The sequence below is a fragment of the Camelus dromedarius genome, chromosome 31 (genome assembly GCF_036321535.1).
Source record: "Camelus dromedarius isolate mCamDro1 chromosome 31, mCamDro1.pat, whole genome shotgun sequence".
In the NCBI taxonomy this organism is placed as follows: Eukaryota; Metazoa; Chordata; class Mammalia; order Artiodactyla; family Camelidae; genus Camelus; species Camelus dromedarius.
The window spans coordinates 13633838-13660195 of NC_087466.1; the positions used below are offsets into that span (position 1 = coordinate 13633838).

At 47.9% G+C, this 26358-nt stretch overlaps 1 protein-coding gene across 2 annotated transcripts in view; it reads right to left on the reverse strand.

Annotated features, from left to right (window-relative positions):
- Positions 1 to 26358, reverse strand: part of NOS1 (nitric oxide synthase 1) — a 105708-nt gene that overhangs the window by 37274 nt on the left and 42076 nt on the right. For both annotated transcript variants that reach the window (XM_031442832.2, XM_064481172.1), the window contains exons 4-13: positions 16898 to 17026; positions 15400 to 15545; positions 14150 to 14312; positions 13281 to 13372; positions 10360 to 10501; positions 7807 to 7946; positions 6073 to 6247; positions 2918 to 3019; positions 1234 to 1428; positions 737 to 822 (exon numbers count right to left, since the gene is read on the reverse strand). In XM_031442832.2, the coding sequence (XP_031298692.1) occupies positions 737 to 822; positions 1234 to 1428; positions 2918 to 3019; positions 6073 to 6247; positions 7807 to 7946; positions 10360 to 10501; positions 13281 to 13372; positions 14150 to 14312; positions 15400 to 15545; positions 16898 to 17026 (1370 nt within the window). The remainder of the gene's footprint in view (positions 1 to 736; positions 823 to 1233; positions 1429 to 2917; positions 3020 to 6072; positions 6248 to 7806; positions 7947 to 10359; positions 10502 to 13280; positions 13373 to 14149; positions 14313 to 15399; positions 15546 to 16897; positions 17027 to 26358) is intronic.

A 26358-nucleotide genomic window follows, 5' to 3' on the forward strand; every position in this document is an offset into this window, starting at 1 on the left:
GAAGGAAGCCCCTTCTGACCTCCCAAACTTGGTGAAGTCTCTTTGATGGAGCCATTCCATCAAATGGAATCAGTCCCTGATGGTACTCGCAATGCTTACTGCATTTGTGTGCTTCTTTGACAAATGAATGGCTATGAGCTCCGTGAGGGCAGGGACCACACGATCTGGCTCATTATGGCATCCCCAGAGCCCAGCACAGCGCCTGGCACCGAGCAGGCATTCTGTATCTACTTACTGGCTGAATGAATGAATGAATGAATGAGTAAGTGAAATGAGAGTTCAGCCCTGGGCGAGAGCTCTCCCTAGGCAGGGGTGTGCTGGCACCAGGTCATGCCAGCTCCTCCCTACTCTGGGTTCAGTGACTTCCTATTGGGAGCTGGAAACTGGCCTTAGTGGGAGCATTTACATCATGAAAATGGCCAAATGTTACAAATCTATTATCATCACTATGGCCATCACTATTATTAGGAGAGCTGGTTTACCAACACAACACTGCCTCCAGGACAAGAATTTACGAACCTGGGGTGAAGAAGTGAGGCTGGGAAGGAGGAGAGGTGTGGCAATGTTCATGTCCCAGACTCTGAGACAAAGAAGGCACGAGGGGGTTGGAGAAAGTGGAGAAATTACATCACACGAGAGGTCAGAGGCACAAGTATCTTCCCAGCTTCCCTTTCTGGGGCTCTCTGAATTCTGGGGCATGCTCACTCCCCATCCCCACCTGCTTTAGGAGACTTACTCTGCCAGCTTCTTGAAGCCGATGGCTCGCCGCTTTGTGGGGGTCCCGTTGGTGCCTTTCCAGACATGGGTGTTCCAAGGGTCAGGCTGGGAAGAGAGGACTATGGTCACTCCAGTGAGGGATGCTGGCTCCGCTTGGGAGATGCTCAGGACTCCCTGGGGGCTTGTGGCTGCCCAGCCATGCCCAACCTTTAGCCCTTGAAGGGAGTGATTCTGGTGGTGACCACAGGGGGCCTGGCACAGAGCGGCTGGTCCAGCGTCTCTGCCTCGTCCAGCTAGACCTTCACACTCAGCCCTGAGATACTCTCAAACCCTCTCCTTGTGACCCTAGACTACTCATTTTGTCTCCACTGGTCTTTCAGCTTGAGCTGTGCTGTCCAGTATGGTGGCCACACTTACGTGTCCAAGATGCTAATTTGAACGGAGATGTGCTCTAAGCATAACGTACACACGGGCTATGGAAGACCTAGCATGAAAGAGGCGGGGAGGGGGCAGGACCTGGTATTCGAAGGAGGGGGTGAGCCGGTAGTTGAGCATCTCCTGGTGGAAGACGGGGGTGATGCTGCCAGACATGGGGGGCACAATCCACACCCAGTCGGCGGGGCAGCCCCCCCGGCAGCGGTACTCATTCTCCATGTGCTTAATGAAGGACTCGGTGGCCGAGTGGTGGTCCACGATGGTCACTTTGTCACTCTGTGGGAGGAGAGGGGACAAGGAGTCAGAAGGTAGGAGAAGCTGGGGTTTTTGGGGTTTTGGGACTCCTTCACGCATAGAGCAGTGTTTCCCAAGGGGTGGTTCTGGAGATGATTTTAGGTAAAAAGTGTCAAGTGATTCTCTGTGTTGTATGTTCAATCCTGATTACACCCAGGAGAAAGTCCCCATGTGGCATGAATTCACCTTTAACTTCTCTCTTACCAATCTTCCTCTCTCCGTTTCCCCAACTCCTTTTTTTCTTTTTTAATGAGAGAGGAACCTCAGGCAACTAGAATCTAACAACTCTGTGTTGTTTTCCCCATGTGTATTATATTTATTTAAATTTAAAATTCTCTTCCATTTATGGTAAATGATACTGGCTCTCCATTTATGCTGGTCATACAAAATCCTCTTAAAAAATTTTTAAGTAATAAGGATGAGTTTATCAAAAGGAAAACAAGTCAATCTCGGCAGAGGTGGGTGGACTGAACGTCTGGGTAACCCAGCCCCAGGGCACCCTGCGATTGGCTGGCTTGGAGTCCTGCCTTACCCGGGCAGTGTTTCCTCTCTCTGCCCACAAAACTTTGCCCCTGTTCCTGCACTTTTCTTTTTCAGTCATTCATCTCACTCACATCTCTGCTGTCTCTGGCTCGTCAGTCTGTCCATCAAGCCACACTCCATCATTTTCAACAACTCCCAAGACTTCACTCCTCTGTGGTCGAGAGGGAAAGAAGGGGGCTTCCTTCCCCCTCACCCCATCTCAACTGGTCCCTTCCCTGGGATATATAGTCCTCAGTATACTCAGGATCCCTGCTCCTGACATGGGGACTTATGGTTTATATTCATGTCTATACATGACTTGATATGTTCATTCAGCTCTCTGTGCATGCCTTCTATGTATGTCTATGAGGGTCTGGCTTCCCAGAGTGTCACCCCCAGAGCTCGTCTCTACTCTAGACAGTGACCTCTGTTCTATGGGGTCTCCTGGTTTGCCCAGGAGAATCCCAGCTTATGCACGTATAGTGTCACAATTATTACTGGTGTCCCCCCTGTTGTTCTCCAAAGTGTCACAGTTTAGCTGATAATTTTTAAAGCCATCATACTATACATAATAGCCTCTGCCCGGAAGCCACATGCATTGGCGGGGGCGAAGGGGCTATACACTTCTAATGAAGATGAGTATTTATCTCTGCTATGTAAAAGTCTGAGTGTTTAAGAGGTGGCAAGACATAGAGGATGTTTACCATCTCAATTCTAAAAATCATGAGCAATAAATCACAAAGCCCCTGGGTACTCTTCTTGTCCTCAAATGGTCCCCATCCAAGATCCATCGTGAGAAAGGCATGTGTGATGGGAAGGACACCTCGCTGGTGGACAGGTCCCTGCAAAGACGGTTTCTGCTAGGTAGGCTTAAGACTTGCTCCAAGGCTCTGAAAGGTTTTAGTTCCCCACTGAGGCTTGGCAGCCAGGAGGTGTGCCCAGGTGCTACCTGGAAGCTGTACAGAACTGCAATGTTGATCTCCACCAGCGCCTGGTCCTTCCATAGGGAGGATGTCTTTCTCATATCCAAGTTCATCTTCTTGGCCACTTCCTGAAAGGGGAAGGAAACACAGGCTCACAGGCTGGGGCACCTCTGGATTTCAGACCAAAGAAGGACAGGACTAGTGTCACTAATGAAATTCTTAATTAATTAATCAACTCATATGCAGCCTAATTCACTCACTCACTCAGAAATTTTTTTATCGAGGAGCTGCTGGTGGCAGGACACTAGAGGGACTTCGCTGGTCTTTGATTATTGAGCTTACCTTCTAGTGGGGGAGAGAGACACTTAATATTGTGATGAGGGCGAATTCCTAGGAAGAAAATAAGGCAAGGAAATGGGATGAAGAGAGAGATGGGGGCAGGATGAACTGAACCAGGATAGTCAGGGAAGGCCCACCGTGGAGGTGCGTACAGGTGAGACCCAAATGATGGGAAGAAGCAAGACATTTGCAAATCCTGGGAGGGGATGTTCTAGGCAGAGAGAACAGCATGTGCAAAGACCCTGGGGGTGGGATCAGACTTGCACCCTCTGAGATACAGAAAGAAGGCCAGTGTATTTGGAGGGTTGGGAGCCAGGGGGAATTGGTGAGACAGAGAGAGAAAGAGGCAAGACCGGATCATGCAGGATGTTGAAGGATGTGTAAAGAAGTCAGGAATCTATTCCAAATATGATGAGGAGGGACTTTGGAGGGTTTTAAGGAAAAATGCTGGTCTGGGGAGTGACATCGTCTGTGTTCTAGTAGGAAGAGCTCTCCACCTATCCTGTTCCGTCTCTGGAATGGCCACTGTTGGAATCCAGATCATGGATGGGTATTTTGAGCTCATGAGGACACTTGCCTCCTCCATCTGACAGATGAGGAAACTGAGGCTCAGAGAGGGGCACAGACTTGCTCACAGTCCACAGAGTCAGCTGGCCTCGGGGCTGGAGCCCAGGTAGATGCGTAATGCCCAAGACCTGGGAGCGGCTCCCCCACCAGCTGACTCCTGCGGCAAAACCACTTGGCAAAAACAACTCTTGACATTTCTGTTACAGCTGGAGCTGAAGCCGGAGCTGATGTCAGGAGTTGGGGAGACTCAATAGCAAATTCATTAATTAGAGCCTGGCTTCTCACTTCCTCTGTCAATTCTAGTCACTTGCAGGAACCTAGGTCTCATTATGGGGCTGGAGTGTGACAATTTCTCAGGTTTGGGTAAATTGCCTCCCAGCCCCAGCTGTCAACATTTGTACATAATGGCAGTTAGAATTGGACGGCTGGGGTGGGAGGGAGTCTCATTTAAGTAACCCAGTGACTACTTTTTGCAGTCAAAATGCAAGCAGGGATCATGAATGCAGGCTTATCAACTTACTCTTTTGAGGCTGAGGCGTTAGGTTCTGTTTGGGGTCTTTTAGCGGTGACACAAACGCAGAGAAAAAGAAACGTGCTGCTTTACATAAATATATATATATAAAACCTGAGTTATTTTATGAAAGGGGAGAGTGTGTACAGCCAGTCAAGCTGCTATCGTCACTTTTATAGCACTGTTTTGGTTAAAAGAACACAAATTAGTTGCAGGAAAAAATATATATGGCTCTAAACACTTCCAGATATGACTTGAGCCACAGCTATAGAAATTGCCCGAAATAGCTTTTCCTTTCCTTCCAGAAGTTTGTACCGATCACTGGCTACACAGCAGAATCTTCTGAGGAGCTCTGAGAAGTGCTGGTACCCGGGTTCCACCCTGGAGCAACTTCATCTGAATCCTGGGGAATGAGACCCAGGGCATGAAAAAAAAACTCCCTAGGAAATTCCAGTGTGTGGCAAGGCTGAGGACCCCTGGTTCTGTTTTCCAGGCTAACTAACACCCATGGAGTTCTTTTTAACTAAAGTAAAACTGACTTGTAACATTGTGGGAATTTAAGGTGTACAGAGTGTTGGTTTGATACATTTTTGTATTGCAGTGTGATTGCCACCTTAGCGTTAGTTAACATCTCGATCACATCATGTAATTACCACTTCTTTTTTGTAGTGAGAACAATTAAGATACAGTCTCTTAGCAACTTTGGGATTTATAACACGGTATTATTGTTGACTATAATCATTATGCTGTGAATTAGATCTCCAGGACTCATTTATCTACTAGTTGCTAGTCTGTACATTTAAACAACATCTTCCTTAGTTCCTCTGCCCCCCAGCCCCTGGTAACCCCCACTCTACTTTCTGTTAGTTTTCATATGTAAGTGAAATGACATAGTATTTGTCTTTTTCTGTCTGACACTTCTTACTTAGTATAATGTCGTCAAGGTCCCCCCAGATTTTTAACAATATAAAATCAAATGCTTGGTTCTGAGTTCGAATCTTGCCCTGTACTTTATTTACTGTGTGACTTAGGCGCAGTGCTTAACTTCTCTGTTTCTCAGTGCCTCCTTTTGAAACAAGGCCAACCACAGCAGGCTGTTGTTAGAAACAACATTTGCTGACAGAGCCACAGCAATCCTGACGCTTTCACTGAAGTTGAGCTCCAGGGAGTGGTCCGCCCTAGCACTCTTTGGTAAACGAGGATGACTCAGCCTGGGAGGGAATCAAACCCTCCACCAAGAAACGCATATGGGAATCACTGCCAAGCCTCCTCCCTTATTTTTTCGAAAAGAGACCAAAAATGTCGCAAGTTCATGGGTCATTCTCAAAACCGTCTAGCGAGGTTTGACCCTGACAGGCGGTGAAGCAGTATGGTTATTATGAACTTGGACCAGAAAGCCAGACTGAGTTCACATCCCAGCTCTGCTGCTGGCTAGCTGTGTGACCTTGAGCTTGTCATTTCATTCCTCCAAAAGGACTCAGTTTCCTCATCTGTGAAATGGGGATTATCACACCTGGAGGTCGTGGTGAGGATTAAATGAGCATGTAATCCACACAAAGTGCTCAGTGTAGTGCCGGGCACAGAGGGCATGTACTCTTAATGCCACGAAGCCTCCGGCAAGGCTAGGTGGCTTTCCCAGAACTGCAGGTTGTTTTAACCTCTTCTGGTTTCCAAGCCCCAAAGCTCAGCTGTGGGGAAAGACCGCTGAGCCCACCCCGCTCTGCCTAGTGCTTCCCCGTCATGATGACCAAGGAGAGACTTCACCTCCAGGATGTTGTATCGGGAGCTGTCACAGTAGTCGCGGACACCAATCTCTGTGCCCATGTACCAGCCGCTGAAGGGACAGGCGCTGAACTCCAGGCCACCGATCTCCAGAAGCATGTTGGACACAGCAGGGAGGCCGTACCACTTCAGCCCAAGGTCCTTGAACCACTCAAGCCTGCGGAGAGCAACACAGCCCAGCTCACCATGGGGCAGGAGCCTCAGGGGAAGACGTGGGGGCAGAATATCCTTAGTCTGGGGATGCTCAAATGTCAGCATCTGAGAGGGACTTACTGTGTCAGAACCCAGGGGCTCACTTCGGACCTGTGAGATCACGGCTCCCACAGCTGGGACCTGAGAATATGCACTTTAACATATTTCCCAGGTGATCTGGAGGGACACCAAGGGCTGGGAACCACTGCCCTGGGCTGCTGTTTATCCCTCAAACCCACCCTGAAGGTGAATCCAGGAGAAAGTAAATATTGCTGCCATTCCTCCTGACCTCAGGACATTTGCACAGCAGTTCCTTTCTCCTTGGGATCTTCTTTTTCCTTCTGTGCCCATCCAGCTCTCACTCACATTTTCATTCCCAGTTATAATGCTGCTTCCTCTAGGAAGCCTTCCCTGATGCCCAGTCTCGGTTGGGTCAGGCAGCTTTATGCCTCTAGGCACTATACAATTTATTTTACAGCACTTTATTGGAATTAAGTGGTTCTTTGGGTAATTGATCTCCTCCTTGAGATTGAAAAGCACTGTGGAGGCAGGGACCAAGTCAGCAACAAAAACTAGAACAACTCCTGGCCCAGAGAGGAAATAATAAACAGTACTGAATGAGCAGACGAATGAATGAACCAACGAAGGCCAAGTTTCACCAGGGAGAGACTTGCTCCTTCTCCAGGGCTGGGACTAGGGTAAGGCAAGAAAGTCACTAGCCTTGGGTGAAAAATTTAAGGGGGGAACCAACAAACCCAGTAATCAAGATCAACACTATTATTTATTTATTCACACAATACTCAAAATTAATTTAATGTTTTTAGAAAAATCAAAAAAAGTCCAGGACAAACAAAATACCAAAACTTGAAATAAAGACAGGATCCCACCTTGCACTTGAATGACCCACCTCCTCACTTGCTTCCTTCCCCCTAATCTTGGCCCTGAACTGGATCTGGTCTTTAAAATTTTGATATATTATGCATCATGGATTAAAAAAGTTAATGTTGATTTTTTTTATAATATTACATTGAAATACTATTTGTCTTGATGATTGAGTTTTTTGGGTGCTTCCCCATCAATTTTGGCCCCGAGGCCAGGGTCTCCCTGTGGATTTCCTTCATTCCCACAGTGTACATTCTGTTTGCGCTGCTGGACCCCGCCCTCAAAGCCCCATCCCGGCTCCAAATTCCTTTTGAACTTGACCCATATCAAGTCACGTGGCATCTAAAATGGTGCTTCGGCTCTTCCAGTACTCGGGCCTAGGAAAACGGCAGGTCCTGGCTAATTGCTCAGGAGTGGGGTGAGGAGGGGGAGTTGGATTCAGAAAAGATGGTGGTCCCCAGGCTGGTGAAGGTGGAGTTATTCATTCTTGAGGACAGAATAGGAACCCACAGTGAGGATAAGAACTGAGACCCCCTTTTCAGCCTCTGGGCTGGAGAGAGAGCCAGGGGGTCCAGAGTTGGGCAGGGAGGGGCTCTGGGTAAACCCACTCACCCTTACCCACCCCACGCAGGTCCCTCTTACTTGGGGTGCCTGATGGGCACTTCCAACACCAGCTCTGGAGGGATCTGGAAGAGCTCCGGGTCGTTGCCATTGGCCTGGAGCAGGAGTGGCAGGACATCGAAGCGGCTCCTTGGGGGTTTCCAGCCCTGCTGTATGCAGATCTGCAACCAGACCGGCCAGGTCAGGCCCCCGTGCATGCTTCAGGCCCTCCAGACGCAACAGCAGTGGGGGAGGGGCAGAGGGCCCAGTGCAAACCCGCCAGCAGCCCCTTCCTCTCTCTGGAGGCAGTGGGCTACGCCACCTCCCTTATGAAGTCCTCCCTGATATCATCAGGTTATTCGTGGTCCCTCGGGACAGCAGGGAAACCAATCCTCCAGCACCTCGCTTGGTTATGTTTCCTGCATCTTCCCTGCCCACTGGGAACTCCCAGGGCGAGGACTGAACTGACTGCTGCATCTGCAGCGCCCTTCCGCTTGCTCATGTGCACTTGCTCTGGAAGTGTTTGCACTGGGTGCCCTGAAGAAAATCTACCGTTGACGAGGGACGATCTATCGGAATTACTGCATAAAAGGCATGTGTTAAGAGCAACTGTCCTACTGAAATATAAAGCCAGCCATATAAGTAATTTAAAATTTTCTAGCAGCCATATTGAGAAATTTAAAAAAAAACCAAAGAACAGGCGAAAATAATTTAAATAATACATTCATTTAAACAATGTTTTAATTTCACTAATATTTAATTATTAAATACTTATTAATTGTAGCAGTATATTAATTATATTAATAGCAATTTATTAGTATTGTATTAAATGAAGCATTGATATATCAATATATTAATATTATTACATGTCACTATATTAGTAATATCGACATATATTATAAAATGTATTAATATAAATAAAATATATAAATATACTAAATTATAAAATATAAATATTTTAAAGAAATAAATATAAAATATATCAATACTATATTTGACATTAAAATTAAATAGGCAATATATTTATTAATCTAATAAAATATAAAAAGTATAAAATATATAACAGAATTAAATAACATCATTAACCTATTAATGATGTTATTAAATAAACTAATATTGATCTATTTAAAGATATTTAACAGAAAATTAACGATATTTATTAACACAATAGGTGTATTAATTTACTAATAAATGTAAGAACTAGATCAGCCCAGTATCATCCACAATATTGTTTTCTCAATATGTAATCAGGATACAAATAATTAATGAGATCTTTTCCACTCTTTCTTTGTTCTCTATCTCTGAGACAGTGTATTTCACATGGACATGTCTCAGTTTGGACTTAGCCCATATCAAGTGGTCACTAGTGCCAGGTGGCCAGTGGCTGCCATCCTGGACGGCACAGTGTGAGGTGGTTTCAAAAGTGACAACTGTGTGCTTGTGTCTGGGGTGACTCTTTCTGCTGTGTTAGTAGACAGAGGAAGCACAGAAGCGTGGGTTTAGGAGAATGTGCCATTCTGCCCAGGAGCTTTCTGGAGACAGAAGGAGAGGAAGGGGCCGTGGCGTTTATGTTCCAGTGGCTACAAGGACAAGGTCAGCCAAGTGTACAGTTAGCGCTCAGCCAAGTGGAGCACAGCGTCTGGCTGAGTCTAAAACGGCACAGGTGTGACTCCTGGTCACTTTGGCTACAGCCCCCTCCTCACAATAATAATATTTTAATAGGAGAAGCCACCTGCAAACAAAGTCAGCCGGGATGAGGGTGCGGGGCAGCCCGTGGCCTCGGCAGGCTCCCCTGTGGGGAGGATACCAGGGTGGAGTTTGAGGGGGGTTTGGGGAAAGAACGAAGATGAAGAGGAACTCAGGCGGCTGAGTGGGTGACAAATAAAAGAGGTGCCAGGCCTGTGTGCCTGAGCTCATGCCAGGCGTGGGGTCTGCCTGTGGTGTCTCCTGTGGGCGTATCTGGCAGAAGCTTCCAGGCCCCACCTGTGCTACCTGTCTGCATCACCACCTGGAAGGAAGCCTGGATGAGGAGAGGGTGGTGTTCGTGCTCCTAGTGGCCTTTAGGAATTGACTCGGGCTGCCGGCAATGGTGGCCATGCTGGAGAGTCAAGCCAGAGAGGGGTTGGGTGGCTAGGTTGTATAAAGAAATAAATGAACGAATGAATAGCATAAGTCTGACATAACCCAACTCAAAAAAGATAATGCCAGACATAGCTTCTATATATCAGCTCCTCTCTTCCCAGAGAGGGGAGGCAAGAGATTTGGACTATACTTCTAGCTTTTCCTCTGCCCCTTCAGTAGCCTTGGATAATGTGTTGGCCTTGGTGAGACTCAGTCAACTCATCTGTGAAATGGGGCAATAGACCTCTTCATGAGTATCAGGCGAGGTAACAGCATGCAAATGACCAAATGAACATCTGTAATGGAGCCAGCGGGACTGGAGGCAGACAAATGGAGCAGGAGGTTGTAGATGAGTAAACCTCCCCTCCCCCGACCACTCTCCCTATGATGATAATGTTAAACTAAGAAAAGTCTGTGGATAAAGACAGTTTTGGGGGATGAGAGCCCAGGTTGGGGCGGGGTGGGGGCACACACCTCTGTGAATTCCACGTTGGCTGGATCCCCCAGGACAGAGCCATCGGGCTGCTTGTAGCCGGCGTAGCGGATGAGCTGGGAGTTCCAGACTCGGAAGTCGTGCTTGCCATCGGTCCTCTGGGGAAATATGGTGATGGCAGATCTGCGGTGGAGAGAGGAGGACACTGGGCATCAGGGTGGGCGGGGGGCTTGCACTTTGAGGACATATGGAAAAAGTGTCACTCAGGCCAATGAATGCATAAGGCTCGGGTGGATCACATCTGTCCCAAGGTCCCCAGGGCCCCCCCCCTCTTCTCTCCTTCTCTCCCTTTCTTGGAAGGGGAGGGACCTTGTTGGACCCTCCACTCGACCCCTGGTTGAGGAAGGGTGGAGGATGGGAGGCCCTGTGCCAGCTCACTGAAGGAAAGAGAATGCTTCTTTAACTGGAGACTTTTAAACAATCTTGACTTGGGCCAGTTTTCCAGAAAGTTCTTTTGCAGCACGTAATCTCCAGGGGAAAAACATCCGACCCCATTTCCTTTCAAGACTCATCACTGATTCCCAGTTCTGGTCTTCTTCTCTTACCACCATCATTATTTAGCGCCCCGTTTGCCCACCTCCCGCACCACGCCAAAGTCTACAGACTTATGAATGATAAGAAATCAACTTCCATTTGTACTCATATTTATTTACTTTGAAAGAAAACCAGAAATCATCACTGGCCTTGCCCACCTAAATTAAGCAACTGTGAGACCGTGTACTGTTATTAAATTGTAGAAAGATGTTGTTGCCTGCAGAAGGCAGCTTGCTGGAGCCCTGTTCTCTTTTTGCTAAAAGGGAGATCAGTAGTTCGGAGAGGTGTTAATGATACCTCAACAGCAAACCGAGACTTCCTCTTTGGCACCACCAGAAGGATGGAGAATAACTTTTTCACAAAGTGGTTCGATGTTATCTCATGCCAGGAGCTCCTGTCGCCTGAACTCATCAGTTCCAGCCCTGGACCAAATCCCAGGCTATGGGAACAACATCCTGGCTTGTGTCAGCATGGGGACGACACTGTAGGTCCAACCCATCGCTCACATCTGCTCCCATACACATCCTGCCCCTGGAACTCTGCCCTGCTGCCTCCCTTGCCTGGCGTCCCTTTCTGCTGCCATGTACCCAAATTCAAGGCCCGACTCAAGTTTGCTTTCTCCACACAGCATCCCCGGTCTTGTTTAGTTGCCAGGGCAGGGCCCCCCTTTTTGAGCACATTTAGGTCTTACTGTCCGCACAAGACAGTACCTCATTTAATACTGCAGGGAGTGAGGCATTGCACCTTGGGGGTGAGTCTAGAACTCGGGCCGAAGGTGAAAGTCGCCAAGAGCCAAAGATGTTCTTAAAAATCGCTTAGCAAAGGCGCCATATTGGAGATGAACACAGAATGAGTCAAACCGTCGGCGTTTCCCTCCAGCATTAAAACACACGGCTGTTTCTTTGGTTGAGCGGCAGATACAGCGTGTTTGTGTTCGTTTAAATAGATTTAAAAAGCATGTTTAGAAACACCAGAATCACACACAGTGGGGCAGGCTGCTCACTCTCTGTGCAGGAAAGAGACCGATGGACGACACAGAAGTCCTCTCACCTCCCAAGTGTCCTAAGCATAAGACAGGCTTACGCTACATGGGTCAAATGCCCTGCACTGTTTAAATCCCATCTCTTTCCCTCTCCCTTATCTCCTTTGCCTGCCTTCCTCTCTTATGTTTAGATTATTTCTATACATGCTACACATTTCTCCTACGGCCTCTCAATGTGGGTTAAAACTTACTAAAAAAAAAGATCAGCTGAATATTTTCATTCATAGAAGATCTAATTTAGGACCCCCTTCCCCTACAATAGAGATTGAAAAAACGTAGAGGTGTTCTGCCTTGCTTGGGGCAATCCCCCATATCACCTCATCATAGCATTTGAAAACTACCGAAACAGTCCACCAGCTCTTCGAGGCCAAGAACTTGACCTCCGTTAAGGCTCAGGGTTCTTTGTTGTTCTTTGAGGGGTGAGGTCTTTTAGGGAAAAGATCTGGATACTAATTTTCCCAGAAGGCCCTGGGCTTAAATTACAGGCTCTTTTCCTGCTGGTGGGCTCAGCTGGCAAATACTGTTTCCTTCCCGAGGAAGAGACACATCCAAGAAAACCCATGCTTAATGCCAATAAGCCACGTTGGGGATGAGCTCAGTGTAGCGCAGGGGCTTGTGGGAATACCCTTGCAGTGGTCCTGTCTGGCCCCAAGATGGGGCTGGTCTTCAGCAGCTGGAAACAGATGCTGGGGCAGGACTGAATGAAGGAGCAGGATTAACAAGTGTCTCCGCCTGTCTGCAGGGCCTCAGCTGTTCCCTTCCAGCTGCTCCTTTCCCAGCTGAGACTCGCCAGTGTGGAAGCCACCAGCCCACATTGGCGCTTTTGTGCCTTGGTTTACTCCCTGTGGCTTTATTCTTCATGGGAGGCAAGAGGAGTCCCGGGTGTAGCTTGGCTTGGTGGAACCTGAAGGGACGGTCCCTCCAGCAGCAGGAAGAGAAACCGCCTGGAAACCCAGGGGGCCTCAGAGGCAGCTCCAGGCAACAGAGCAGGAGCTGGTAAAAGCAGGTCATCCCTGGCAATGGGGTTTTCCTACTCCCGGGAATCTGAAACACCCCTCCCTGCCTTCCTCCATGGGTGATATGGAACTGTGGGATGAACATATTTGGGTTGTTACAGTTTTGCAAACCACATGGGGGGATCTGTTTCTCCCAGGAGAGAGAAGGCACTTGGCAGTTAGAACAAGGATGCCAGGCCACCTCTCCCAACTTGGCATATGTCCCTGAGAAAAGAGGCGGAACGTTTCTCTGGTAGGTGAGCCAACTCCAGACCCAAGGGTCAACACCATGGAGACATTAGACTCCCCTTCCCCAAGCCGGTCAGCTCACCTGAGGTTCCCTTTGTTGGTGGCATACTTGATGTGGTTACAGATGTAGTTGAACATCCCATGAGCCGTGGTACAGTCGCGGGCATCAAATACCTGGAAGGGGGTACATCGTGGGATTGGCTGCCTCCGCCTTCCTCCCTCGGCTCCCGCAGGGCAGCCGTCTCATTGGAGGAGCGCCCAGAGCCCACTCTAGCTGCTGCTCCATTGGAATAGTGAGCATTCCATTACTGAGCCACAGACTGGGTTTTATATTATCTTTTTCCCCCCATCCTAATAACCATGGCCAATCAAACCAGGAAAAATCCCCTAAAAGTAGGTATGGGGTGTGAGTGAATGTGGGAAAGGGATGCTGGGCAGAGGAGGGACTTCTGAAGGGCTGGCGGTATCTCCTATGAGGTTACTAGGGATTAGGGATTTAAAAATAAAACAAACAAAAAAATCAAATGACCCCTCCTGAGATTGATAACGATCTACTTCCAAACTGAAACCACTACCCAGAGGAAAAAGGGATCAGGGGACACAGAATCTAATGCTTTCAGGGAGAAGGTAGTTAATACAAATAAGCAAAGAGAGAAGGTGTAAGACAAAAGGGGGTGGTGGGGTCTGCGGTAAACTGGAAAGTAACAGCTCTACCAAGAGACATGCAAATTCAATTTAAAAAACAAACCACTGTGTTGGCTAAATAAGATATGGCTATAAGCCAGATTCAATCATGATTTGAGAATTTGGGGCCCCTTGATTACCATCTGAGAGTTCACCATGGCCACCAAATGCCCTTGGTAGGGGCTGATCCTTTTTAAAGCTCATCCCTTCTCCTGTCACACACACACATCAAAGTGCTCTTCAGGACAGCTGAGCCTTGCTGCCTACCTGCAGCTTGGACCACTGGATCCTGCCGACGCAGCGGGAGGCATTCCGCCAGGCATGCTTGGCCCCGTAGATGAGCTCCGTGTCCTTGAGCTGGTAGGTGCTGGTGGTTTCAATCTCTTTGTTCACCTCTTCCAGCCTCTCCATGTGGGCTTTGGAGCCAAATCTGAGCGAGGAGGGAAGAGACATAGGGGCATCACCTTCTCTCCAAAATTACAGGTTGGTGGAAGGAGTGAGCTATTACAGGAGGCCAGCAGTCACAGCGCGTCTGAATTGATATCTGGACACAATACTTTGAGCATAAAGCAGAGACTGCAAACTCAAATACCCACAAAGGCTGGGCAGTGTACACACGACTGAACTGGCCGGGTGGGGACTGTGGCAAACACATGAGCCATACTTGGTCCAAAGGGGATGACCTCAACTCTGCTCCTGCCAGTGGGTACCTGATAGGAATGGGGGCCCGATCTTCTTTCAAGAGAAACTGGGAATCTGATTTTTAAAGGGAACTTTTCTAATTTTTAAATGGTGGCAACGAATTCAATTTTAGAAAATTAAAAAAATTCTTACGAAAAATTTCAGGCTTACGAAAAGGTACCGGGAATAATACAATGAACACCCATGTCCCAAGCCTGAGACATAATAAATAAGAAAACATTCTAGTTCCTTAGGGACCACTCCCCATCAGACCCACTTTCTTCCCAGAAGTGACTGCTATTTTGAATGTGGCATTTAGCATTCTCATGTGTTTATTTATACTTTTGCTGCCAGTGTATATATCCCCCCAATCATGTACAGTGCTATCTTACATGTTTAAAAAGTTTACATAAATGGTGCTGTCCTGAGTGTATCCTTCTACAACTCATCCGTTCTTTCTTGTGCTCAAAGTTATTTGTGAGCTTCATTTCCATGAACATGCAGCGATTTAACCTGTTCATTTTCACGGCTCTATAATATTCCACGACAGAAACTGCCACAACTTGTACATTCTCTATGAACAAGTGTGAAAATTGCTTTAGGGTATATACCCAGGCATGGAATTGCTTGAAATGTTTTCAATTTTAGCAACACTCTGCAGGCTAAACTGTAACATTTCTAGGGGCCAGGTCTGGCCCTTGGGCCACCAGTTTTCAACCTCTGTGTATGGCAGGCAGAGGCCCTATGCTCAGGTCTTGGTTCAACTGTTGGCAAATCTGGACCTGACGTGTCTGTATCCAGCGCTCGGGGGTTCCCAGAGTTGACATACAACTTGCCTTTTAATTGATGAATAGTACTGATCAATAAACTCTTTGGCGAGAGGGAAGAGCTGTTCTTTTGTGCGGATGTCTTCAGGCCTTCGTATTTGCTGAGAAGGAAGCATGATGGACCCCATACAGATGTGCTCGGTGCATCCCGTTTCCTGGAAGGAAAAGAGATTTGGGCTATAACTTAGTTTCACCCAAGTGTGGCACCTGTAGGGCTGTGGACCAGATCCAACACCTGTGATGGAGTTTACCTGGCCTTTAATTCCCAAAAAGGAATTTCTCATATACCAGCTTCCAATCATCGTTGGACGTGGTCAACAGCCAAGGTAAAGAATAGATTTTTAAGGTTTTGAAGTTTTGCATTTTAAGGTTCTGAAAGTGTCAGCTCTATTCAACTAGAAGAAGGGGGGCTTTGTGATGGCCATTTCCTGGGAATCAGAACCACTGGTGCTGAATCCCTAAATAGATTTTGATCCCATGTTGATCAAGAAGGAGCAAGTAGAGTGATTCTAGTAACTCATTTGAACACATCTATGGGACTCTGATTGCAAAAACAGCCCTGATCTTCTCCTCCCTGTAGTTACATCCTTTGCTCTGTGACTTTACAGCAGGTCCATCAAGAGGTGGGGCCGTTCTTCTCACCCTTTGAATCTGGGCTGGTTTGGGCCAACAGAATATGGCAGAAGTGACGCTTGTGCCCACCCGAGTCAAGGCCTCAAGAGATCTTGTCAGCTTCTGCTCGTTCTCTCAGGACCCTGCAGTCAGCACGTGAAGAAGATCAAGCTAGCTTGCTGGAGGATGAGAGGCCACATGGAGCAGAGTTGAGTTATCCCAGCCAGGGCCATCCCAGACCAGCCTGCCCAAAGCTGACCTCTCAGATGACCACAAAAGCATGAGGTCCACTGAGATCAGCTGAACTACTCAACCAATCTATAGGCTTTGGAAAAATACTTAGTGGTGGTTGTTTTAGGTTACTATGCTTTGGGGGAAGTTTGTTACACAGCAATAGCTAACTGATACAACATTCCTCCAAGAGGCCCATTTTCAACACAAAAATTTAAAACATTAGGTTGACTTGTTGACTGTTAAAAATACAACATAAAAAATGAGAGGACAGGCTATGAGAAAAAAAGAAGAGTTTGTTCAAAACTCCGTTAGTGGTCAGATTGTGAGAGATGAAAGGAATCTACTTAGAACCAGCAACTCCCCTTAGATTCTTTTGGGTTCAAGGTACACAAATAAAAAGTATTTATATAAATAAGTATCCACCAGTGGTTACAAATGGGGGTAAATTTCCCAATAAGGGGACATCTGCTAATATCTGGAGACATTTTTGGGTGTCACAGCTCGGGGGGTGGGGTGCTGACATCTAGTAGGTACAGGTTAGGGGTGATGCTCAACATCCTACAATGCACAGAGTGTTCCCCACAATGAGAATCAGCAGGCCCCATATGCGGGCAGTGCTGAGGCTGAGACACCCTGGTCTACCCCTTGCTGGGAGACTCACCAACGTGCTCTTAAGGTGGAGGGTGTCCGAGAGAACCACGTCCGTCTCCCAGTTCTTGACCTTGAGGAAGCGGGGGCACTTGGAGGGGCTGCCATTCTTTGTGGGGGACTGCTTTCCCGAGGCAGGGGGCTGGAGGAGAAAATGAAGATGGGATATTAGGGTGGGTCTTGAGGGCACTGGAAGATTGCCTCCACTGGGATGAGGAGAGGTGATGCTCTTCCTGGAATCTGCCCCCAGTCACTGACTTTCTGGGGCTGACATGTGCTAGGTGGCAGGGAACCTGGTCCCTCCACCTGTGCAGAAGGAGGTGCCGTGGAAGAACATTTCAGGCTCTGTCCTATGCAGAGGGGTCAGGAACTCACAGGTGGTCTCTCTGGCATCTAGCTCAGGGTCTGGCACATAGCAGGGACTCAATGAATGTTTCTTGAATAAATAAATGACTGAAAGAACACCATCAGTCTCTTTGAATGATAACAGCCCTCAGGCCTGAGGAATCAAACCTTGGATTTACTTGGATTTCTGGGCCTTCTTGCTACAGCCCAGACTCACCATTTCTGGCAAGTACTGGGGAAAGAAATGGTTTGAATTAGGAAGGTTTGAAGCACAGAATATTTTCCCCAAATTTTAGGTTTCTGCTTTTCAAAAAGCCCAAGCACATCCCTGCCTCAGGGCCTTTGCACCTACAGTTCTCTCTGTCTTGAGCATCTTCAGTCCCCTACTTGTCTTCACTTCTGTAAGCAAACTGACCATTAAGTAAGGGGGGATGAGCCTGGGCTGGCCAATGTTGGCCCATCCATTTTAAACCTCACTGATAAGAATCACATTCTGTCTTGGTGTTTCTGACCAGTTGTCTCCCTGCCTGGGCAGAGGTGTGCTTGTGAATCAGACAAGCATCAGCAACTGTAAGGGAGAGGCAGCAGGCACACGCTGAGGCAATGGCTGAGCAACAGAGGGGAGAAAATGAGCCAGTGTTGAGTGACACTCATGCCAAAGAGTAGAGCCCTGGGCAGTGACCTTGAGGAAGGGCATTCACACATTCAAATTGTATTTGCTGAGCAAATACTATGTGCTTGGCACTGTTAGGCACTGGGGTCACTGAGATGAACAAGATAGTCAGGATCCTTGTCCTCTGGGACATTGTTTTGGGAGAAGAGGAGATAAATAATAAGTAAACTAATTTATGGATGATATAATTTCAGGTGGTGATAAGATTATAATACAGAGGGAGGTGATGATGACGAAGTGGAGGGGAGAAAGGCAAGTGCAAAGGCCCTGGGGTAGGGATGAGCTTGCTAAGTTCATAGGACCAGCAAGGAGGCCTGTGTGGCTGGAGTGAGGATGAATATAAGGAGATGAATCAGAAAGGAGGCAGGGTCCCCATCTCATCAGCTTGGAGGTGCTCAGGCTGGTAAGGGAGCTGTGAATTAGGATTAAATCAGCTAAATCCAGGACAAAAATCACAGAAAACTCTGAAGAACTACTACTGAAAAGTAGCATTCAATGAGCACTTGCTGTGGGCCAAGCAACAACTGTATCATCTCCATTTTACAGATGAGGAAACTGAGGCAGAGAGGTTAACCAAGTTATCCAAGATCACAGAACTAGTAAGCTGGAGCCATGAGTCAAATCCTGGCAGACTGGCTTTCAAACCATGCCTTTGGGGCGGGCAGGTGGGAAGTTATAGCTCTGTGGCAGAGTGTGTGCTTGGCATGCACGAGGTCCTGGATTCAATCCTTCCATTAAAAATAAAAAAATAAACCTAATTAACCTCCCAAATACAAATAAAACAAAAAAGTAATAAAATAGAAAAAATAAAAAATTGAATGTAAAAAAAATTACCTTAACTGTTTGACTATCCTGCTTCTTGGCCATAACGCATGATTCACTCATTCAATACATGTTTATTGAGTATCTCATACGTGCCAGGCAAGGCAGTAAGTGCCAGGACTACAGTGACAAACTAGATAAATGTGACCTCTGCCCTCATGCAGTTCACAGTCTAATGGAGGGATGAAAATTGAATGAACCACTTTAACTGAGTGCAATGGGTACCATAACATGGGATGCTGGCAGTGTACAGGGGACTGTGGATGCACACAGAGGAGGTACCTGACCCAGAGTATTTGACTTCTAAGTCAAGATCAGAAAGACAAGTAGGTATTAACCAGGCAAAGAGGAGGGAGCAGGGTCTTGCCAGCAGAGAGCACAGCTTGTGCAAAGGTCCTGGGGTGAGAGGCATATCATAGCCACTTGTCTGGCCAGTGGAATAGGAGCTCTGTGCTAAAGCATCCATGCCGCCATGTTGGAGTGTGGGGAAGAACAGGAGGCAGGTGACAGCATGCAGCTGTTAAAGATAGCTCCAGAACAGTGCAGGGAGCAAGAGCAGAGGACAAAAGGAAGGTGCTAGGACCCATGATCTTCCACCCTTTCCCGCTCTGGCCAGATCCGGTCACCTCCAGTGGTTCCCATCTCAGTGCTGGGTACCGCCATCCATCCACCACCTGTGCAAGCCACAGGTGGGAGCTGTCCTGGACATCTTCCTCTTTATCCCCTAGACCCAATCCATCCCCAATTCCTACCCATTTTAACCTTCTAAATAGCTCTAGAATCCATTTGGTCCTCTTTCTCTCTACCTACTGGCCAGCACCCCATCCAAGCCACCATCATCTTCCATTTGAGTGATTGCAACCACCTCCTAATTGTTAGTCCTGACTCATCACAATTGGTGTTATCATTCTGCCACCAGTACAACGTCTAGTCCCAGTACCATGACCACTGTTACAACTATTACTACTGTACTACCACACTGGTAGCAGGAGGAGGATTTGGATGAATTCTTTCCTTCATTCCCTGTTTGTCCTCTATCCTGCTAAACTCTTAAGTTGTTTTACTTATGTCCCCCTGCAAAGCCAAGTACAAGCAACTCCACTTCCTTTGAAGTCCCGTCCAGACATCCTAAACTTCTTTAGGATTCTATTTCCATTCCTGTCTCTTCTAGCAGATGTGCAGGTGATGGAGGTCACATCCGGGCAGGCCTCTGGGCGACGAATTCCTCTGATCGTGCTAGTGACCTGCATCCTTGATTAAATAAAACCCTACATTGCCCCCGAGGGAGGCACCCCAGCCATCCTCCCTAAATACCGGGCGTCACTCAGCCAGTTTAGAAATTCTTTCCACCAGCAGCTTAACACCCTGGAGGTTGAGAAGCAGCTGGAATCCCAGAGTGGGGATAACAGACATGGTGTTGGCGTTGGGGTCGGGCCCAGTACCCGTGGAGGTGGCAGGAAGGCAGAAGAGTGGGGAGCCTGGAAGAGGTGTGGGGTGTGGTCGGTGGGCGGGCAGCCGGCAGCCTTCACTGGCAGGGGGGAGGGAGTGAGATGCAGGCAATAAAAAAGGCCATCTGTTGAGGTTCCAGATGCACGAGGGGTGGTCATTGTGAGCCAAGTAATTGGGGGCCCGGGCTTGAGCCGTGTCATTCTCCCCCCCGGGCTGCACGCACTGCACACTGGAAACCAGGCATTAGGAGGCCTCTGGCAGGGCTGTTGTACTTGCGCTTTGATGTTTTAATTAGCCAGCAGTAATATTAGATGACTCAGGAGGGGACAAACGGGGAGATTAATATAGCAGTCGGGGCCCCGTACGGGGGATGCAAATGACTTTTCTGAGTGGGGACTGAAGCGCTCACGCTAAAAAATTCAGCGTAGTGGCACCTGTGAGTTAGGACGCCGGGGACAGGGCACAAGTGGGCTCTGGGCTACGGCTACATGTGTTCCTTTCTGGGTTTGTGTCTGGGGTAGCAGGTAACAGAAGCTTTTCAGGTGGCAGGAGACACTAACTCGATTTCAGTGGGCTCTGTGGGAGGGCTCCTGGAATCCTGTTCCTAAATTTGAAAAGGAGTCTCTGAGCTTGTGGGCATTTCAAAGGCTTTGTCAAAACCTCTCTGGAAGCCTGCAGAGGACCCGAGGAAATGGAAGGAAATGGTCTTGTAGCCCAAGAGGAGGTGGCTGGTGAGGTCATGTCAGCCTGATGCCCTGAGCCAGGAACTCAGCTTGTAGGATCCTCGACACCCAGATTCCTTCTCCCATCCTCCCCTCCCTTCTTTTTCTCTCTCAACAAATACACAATGAGTACCTCCTGTGCGCTGATGACTTGTGTTCCAGGCCCCACGGTGGTCCCCACTGTTCTGAGAGAAGCATCTTACGGCTGTGTGCTCTAGAGCAGGGGTTTGCAAACTGTGGCCCGCAGGCCAAATCTGGTCCACCACCTATTCTGGTATAGCCCACGGGCTAAGAACGGTTTTCCCGTTTTAAACTTGCTGAATAAAAATAAACTAAAAGAAGGATAATGTCCTATACACATGAAATTGTATGAAGTTCGAATTTCAGTGTCCGCGAATAAAGTTTTATTGGCACACAGCCACCCTTGTTTGTTTCTGCACTGTCCATGGCTGCTTTCGTGCTGCAACGGCAGGTGCGGGTAGCTGTGATGGAGACGCAGATTAGGTGGCCCACAAAGCCGAAAATATTTCCTATTTTCTCTTTTGCAGAAAAAGTTTGCAGGCTCCTGATCTAAAGGACTGAAATCCAGCGGCTGAACTCTACGCTCACTCACTTATGTCTCCATCCACTTAAACATCGCTGAGCTAGAGACCACTCCTGATAGTTCTTGTAAACAGCACTCCACCCCTGCTACTCTCTGGTCCCTGGTCAGGCCTGATTTTCCTTCACAGCACTTATCTCTGCCTGCAATTTGTGACTGTCTATGTTTTTGCGTGTGAATGTATGCAGTTATATCTATCTCTATATAGATTTATGTATCTCTTTAGAGGTATTTAGATAGAGATAACAGTTTTTAGCCTGTTCACCATTCACTTTGCTTTATCTCCAGCCCTTAGACCAGTGCTCAGCACATAGTACATGTTCAACACACATTTGAGGTCTGCTATGGACTGAATTGTATCCTCCGCAAGTCATATATTGAAGCTCTAACCCCCACTGTGTCATATTTGGAGACAGGGCTTTTAGAAGGTAATTAAGGTTAAATGAGGTCATATGAGTGGGACCCTAATCTGATAGGGTTGGCGGCCTTATAAGAAGAAGAGACATAGAATGCAACTTGTGGTTGCCAGTGGGGAGAAGGGTGGGAAGGGACAGACTGGGAGTTTGAGATTTGTAGATACTGACAGGTGTATATAGAATAGATAAACAAGATTATACTGTATAGCACAGGGAAATATATACAAGATCTTGTGGTAGCTTGTGGTGAAAGAGAATATGAGAATGAATATATGTCTGTTCATGTATGACTGAAGCACTGTGCTGTACACCAGAAACTGACACAACATTGTAAACTGACTATAACTCAATTTAAAAAAAAAGAAAGGTGGAAAAAAAAAAAAGAAGACGAGAGCACAAGCTGTCTCTCTCTGTCCCTCTGTGTGCACAGGCCACGTAAGGACTCAGTGAAGGTGGCTGTCTGCAAACCAGGAAAAGAGCCCTCAGCAGATGTGACCATGCTGACACCCTGACTTTGGACCTTTATTCTCCAGAACTGGGAGAAATAACTTTCTGCTGTTGAAGCTGCCAAGTCTGTGGTGTGCTGTTATGGCATCCTGAGCTGTTTAATATAAGGTCTAAATGCATTTCAAAATCGTGGAGTCCCTTAAATGCTAAGCCAAAGACTTCGCTTAGACAGTGGAGAACAGTGGAGAACCCCTGAAGCTGCCTGATTGAGGGGGTGACCTTATCAAAGCTGAGTTTTAGGAAATCTGTGACTGCGAGGACTGCAGGAGGGAGAGGGTGAAGGCTGAGAGACCCGGAGGGGGCTGCCGTACCAGTGCAGGGGAGGGGCCAAGAGGGTGGGAAATCCAGCCGCACTAGCAGAGGACAGGAAGTGGGGAGATGGAGACTGGGGTGCCGGACGCAGGACCAGAGCCTTGTGGTGTGAGAGGATGTGAGGGAAAAGAATAAAGTCGACTTTGACTTGGACACTTCTGGTGGGTCAGTGGGAGGATGTGAGCCTTTTAGCAGAAGTTGGGAAGTAAGGAGTGGGAGTGAGGGGAACATGGAGGGAGGATTATAAGGCAGGGAGATAGATGCTAGATGTCAGAATCTGGCAGATCTAGAAACAGCCAGGGCACCCCACCCTCCCCCAATCACGGGCTGTCACAGTCAGGAGCCTCACAGTGAAACCGGGACAAGAGCTTGACAGCAGGCGGGAGGTGCCTGGGAGACACAGAACAACCTAGGTAGGGTCTGTTAGGAGTTGAATTGTGTCCCCCCAATTCATTCGTTGATGCCCAAACCCCCAGGACCTCAGAATGTGACCTTATTGGAGTCTTTACAGAGGTAATTAAGTTAGAATGAGGTCATTAGGGTGGCCCTAATCCAATATGACTCGCGTCCTTACAAAAAGAGGAAATTAGAAGGCAGACGCGTATAGAGGGAGAATGCCACGTGAGCATGAAGACCGTCACGACAGGCCACGGAGGGAGGCCCGGGCCAGGTCCTCCCTTCGCAGCCCTCAGAAGGAACTAACCCTGGAGCCACCCTGATCTCAGACTTCTGGCTTCCAGACTCTGAGACAATACAGTCCTATTGTTGAAGCCACCCAGTTTGTGCTGCTCCCTTATGACAGCCCTTAGCAAGCTAATCCAGGAGCTGAGGCCCAAACCTGCACAAAGCCAGTAACTCCTCATTCCTTCCCTGTTGGCACCAGCTCCTCCGTCGTAAGCCTGCAGCAACTTGCCCTGCTTGGCTGGTTCTAAAATGAGGGCAGCACGCTGAGGCTGAGCTGGGCAGCAGGCCACCCACATCAGCGGGCAGATGCCACACACCAGGATGCAGCCCCTTAGCTGTAGCCCCAGGCGGCACTGCTCCATCCAATCTGTGGGTACCACCCTCCTTGGGGCAGCAAGTAGAACCTAGGTAGATGGCTGTGGCAGCTCAGACCCTAGAACCACGGGGCCCGCAAACCAGCAGGTACTCACCCACCCGTGCAATTAAAAAATTGCTACCTTTAAAACTTAACCAACAGTGTTCAGTACCTCGGAGTATAATTTCCTCGTAGTGTATTTAAACCATGACTTCTAAAGTGATTCATTCTTTATAATAACTCCACGGAAGCTTGAAATCACTTATTCTTCCCCTACCCTCTCTCTTCCCCCCTATTCAGTGGTCCACGTTCTGCAGTCCGTGGAGGCTGATTACGGGAGGGGGTGCCTGGGAGTCAGATTCATCACCGTTTGGGCCTCTGGAGATTAGAGATCTTCCCGTGAGATTGTTGATGGTTTTTTCTCCAAACGAGCCGATGCTCATCATCGCAATGATCTCACAAGCTAATCAGATTATTAAACAACTTTCAACTTGATCCCATTACCAGAGCAGAATGTGTACACGTGTGCTACGAATTAATTTTGAGAAATCTTGCAATTATCCTGTGGCCTACCCCGATTACACCACCATCGTAATATGTGTGTTTATTAAAATCATTAACTTGCTAAATGTAAACATTTAAAACGCACAAGAAGCTTTGTGATTATGTTTTGGACTTTTTACCTTTTGAAGCATCCTGGGACCCTCAGAAAATAGACGAGGGTTGGGGCTGTCTGCACCTCTGAAAACGTCCGTGTGAAGGGGGTTCTGGCAACTGATACCCGTTTGTAAAGAGAGGAGGGAAAAATGACTTTGACCCAACTCAGCCTATCTGGGAAAAGAATTTGAATAAGGTTGGATGCAATAAATGAGCGTACAAACTGGTGTCCCTGATTCCCGAACCAGAGTGTCATTGTCCTCCTCAGACAGCTTGCACTGAATCTACTCACTACTAAAACAAACAGTGGGCAAAATACGTGGAAATTCCAGCAGGGCTGAACCCAAACACCCGTCAATTCAGGCCCTACTTTCTGGTTCCACCCTGGCTCTGACCACCCAGGGCAGCGGGACATGGAAGTCTGGCCCCTTAACTAAGTGACCTAGGAAGACCCTGCTAGTCACCGAACAGGTGATGGTCTGGGCGGAGGGAGGTGAAATGTCAGCAAGGTTTGGATTCTGCTGCCACTGGGAACTGAGGGACACCCTGTTCCATAAAAATTCCTGGAAAGCATCCTTTGCCCCCTGTTCTGAGGATATGCCAGGAACACCTGGTAACCCATGGAAGTGGACCTGAGGACTGAACATGCTTTTGGGAAAATCTAATCTGAGTGTCTAACTGTGGTCATGAACCAGATCAAGGCAAAGGGTACCTGGCCCGATATAGCTGGGGGCAGAAATGGGTTTAATCGCAGCTTATCCTAGGAAATTGGGGCACCCTCCCACAGACAGAAAACACGGGAAGTTTGTCAAGTGCTTAGAGATGGGCTTAAGGAAGGGAGCAATCAACAGGCACCCCTAGATGGCAATCTGAACGCAGCCGAGGGAATCTGCTCACGCCAGCCAGGTGGGCTCTGCAGGGAACGTCTGTGCGTGATTCTACGAAACCCCAAATGTCACGGTGTGATGACTACTGTGTGTGTCTGTGTCTGAAGCTTGTCTTGGGGGTGGGAGTTTCCGGATGCTGAGGCAACTATTTGATGAAAAGATGACATTTAGGTTCAAGGGCCATGATCATTTCAAGTAACATTTAGTACATGCTTACTTTGTGCCTCACCCGGGCTAGATCATTGCACATCTACTGATTCACGGAATCTTCACGGTAACCCATTTTTCAGAGGAGGAAATGGAGGCTCTGAGGAGTACAGTGACTATCCCCAAATTACCAACTGACAGCAACAGAGCTGGGCGTGGAATCCAGGCTCTCACAGTCCCCACTGTCCGGTCTAGGTCTCACTGCCTCCCTCGTGCGGACTCCTAGAGCCTGGCCCCAGGAGGTGAACGCCACACGTTATGTTGATTTGAATGACTGACAGGGATGATGACGTCATCATAAAGGGAAAGGGGTGGAGCTGTGTCACCAAGACTCAGCGGGTGGTCGCCTTCCCTTTCCGGACCACAAGGGTGTCATCTGCAAAATGAGGACAGTTCTTCTTGCCCTGTCTGCCTCCCATTGACAACACATCTTTACCTAAATGAGCAACAAAATGCCTAGATCAGCAATATAATGATTAGCGAAACAACAACAACAACAACAACAACAATAATAAACATTTTTGGGAGCACTTATTCTGTGCCAGGACTTGTAGAGTTAAGAGGGGACTCTAGGACTCCATGGCCTGGGTTCAAGTCCCATCTTGCCCACCTACTAACTGTGTGACCTTCATCAAGCCACTAGACCCACTGGGCCTCAGTTTATTCATCTGTAAAATGGGAACAATAATGGTACTTCATTGAGTTGGGCTGGGGATCAAATGAGACTGTGGATCTAAAGGGCTCAGCCCAGTGCCTGCCACAGCTCTACAGATACTAGCTCTTACTGTGACAGTAAATGCTATCATTCTATAATACGGAAAAGCCTTTGTATTCTAT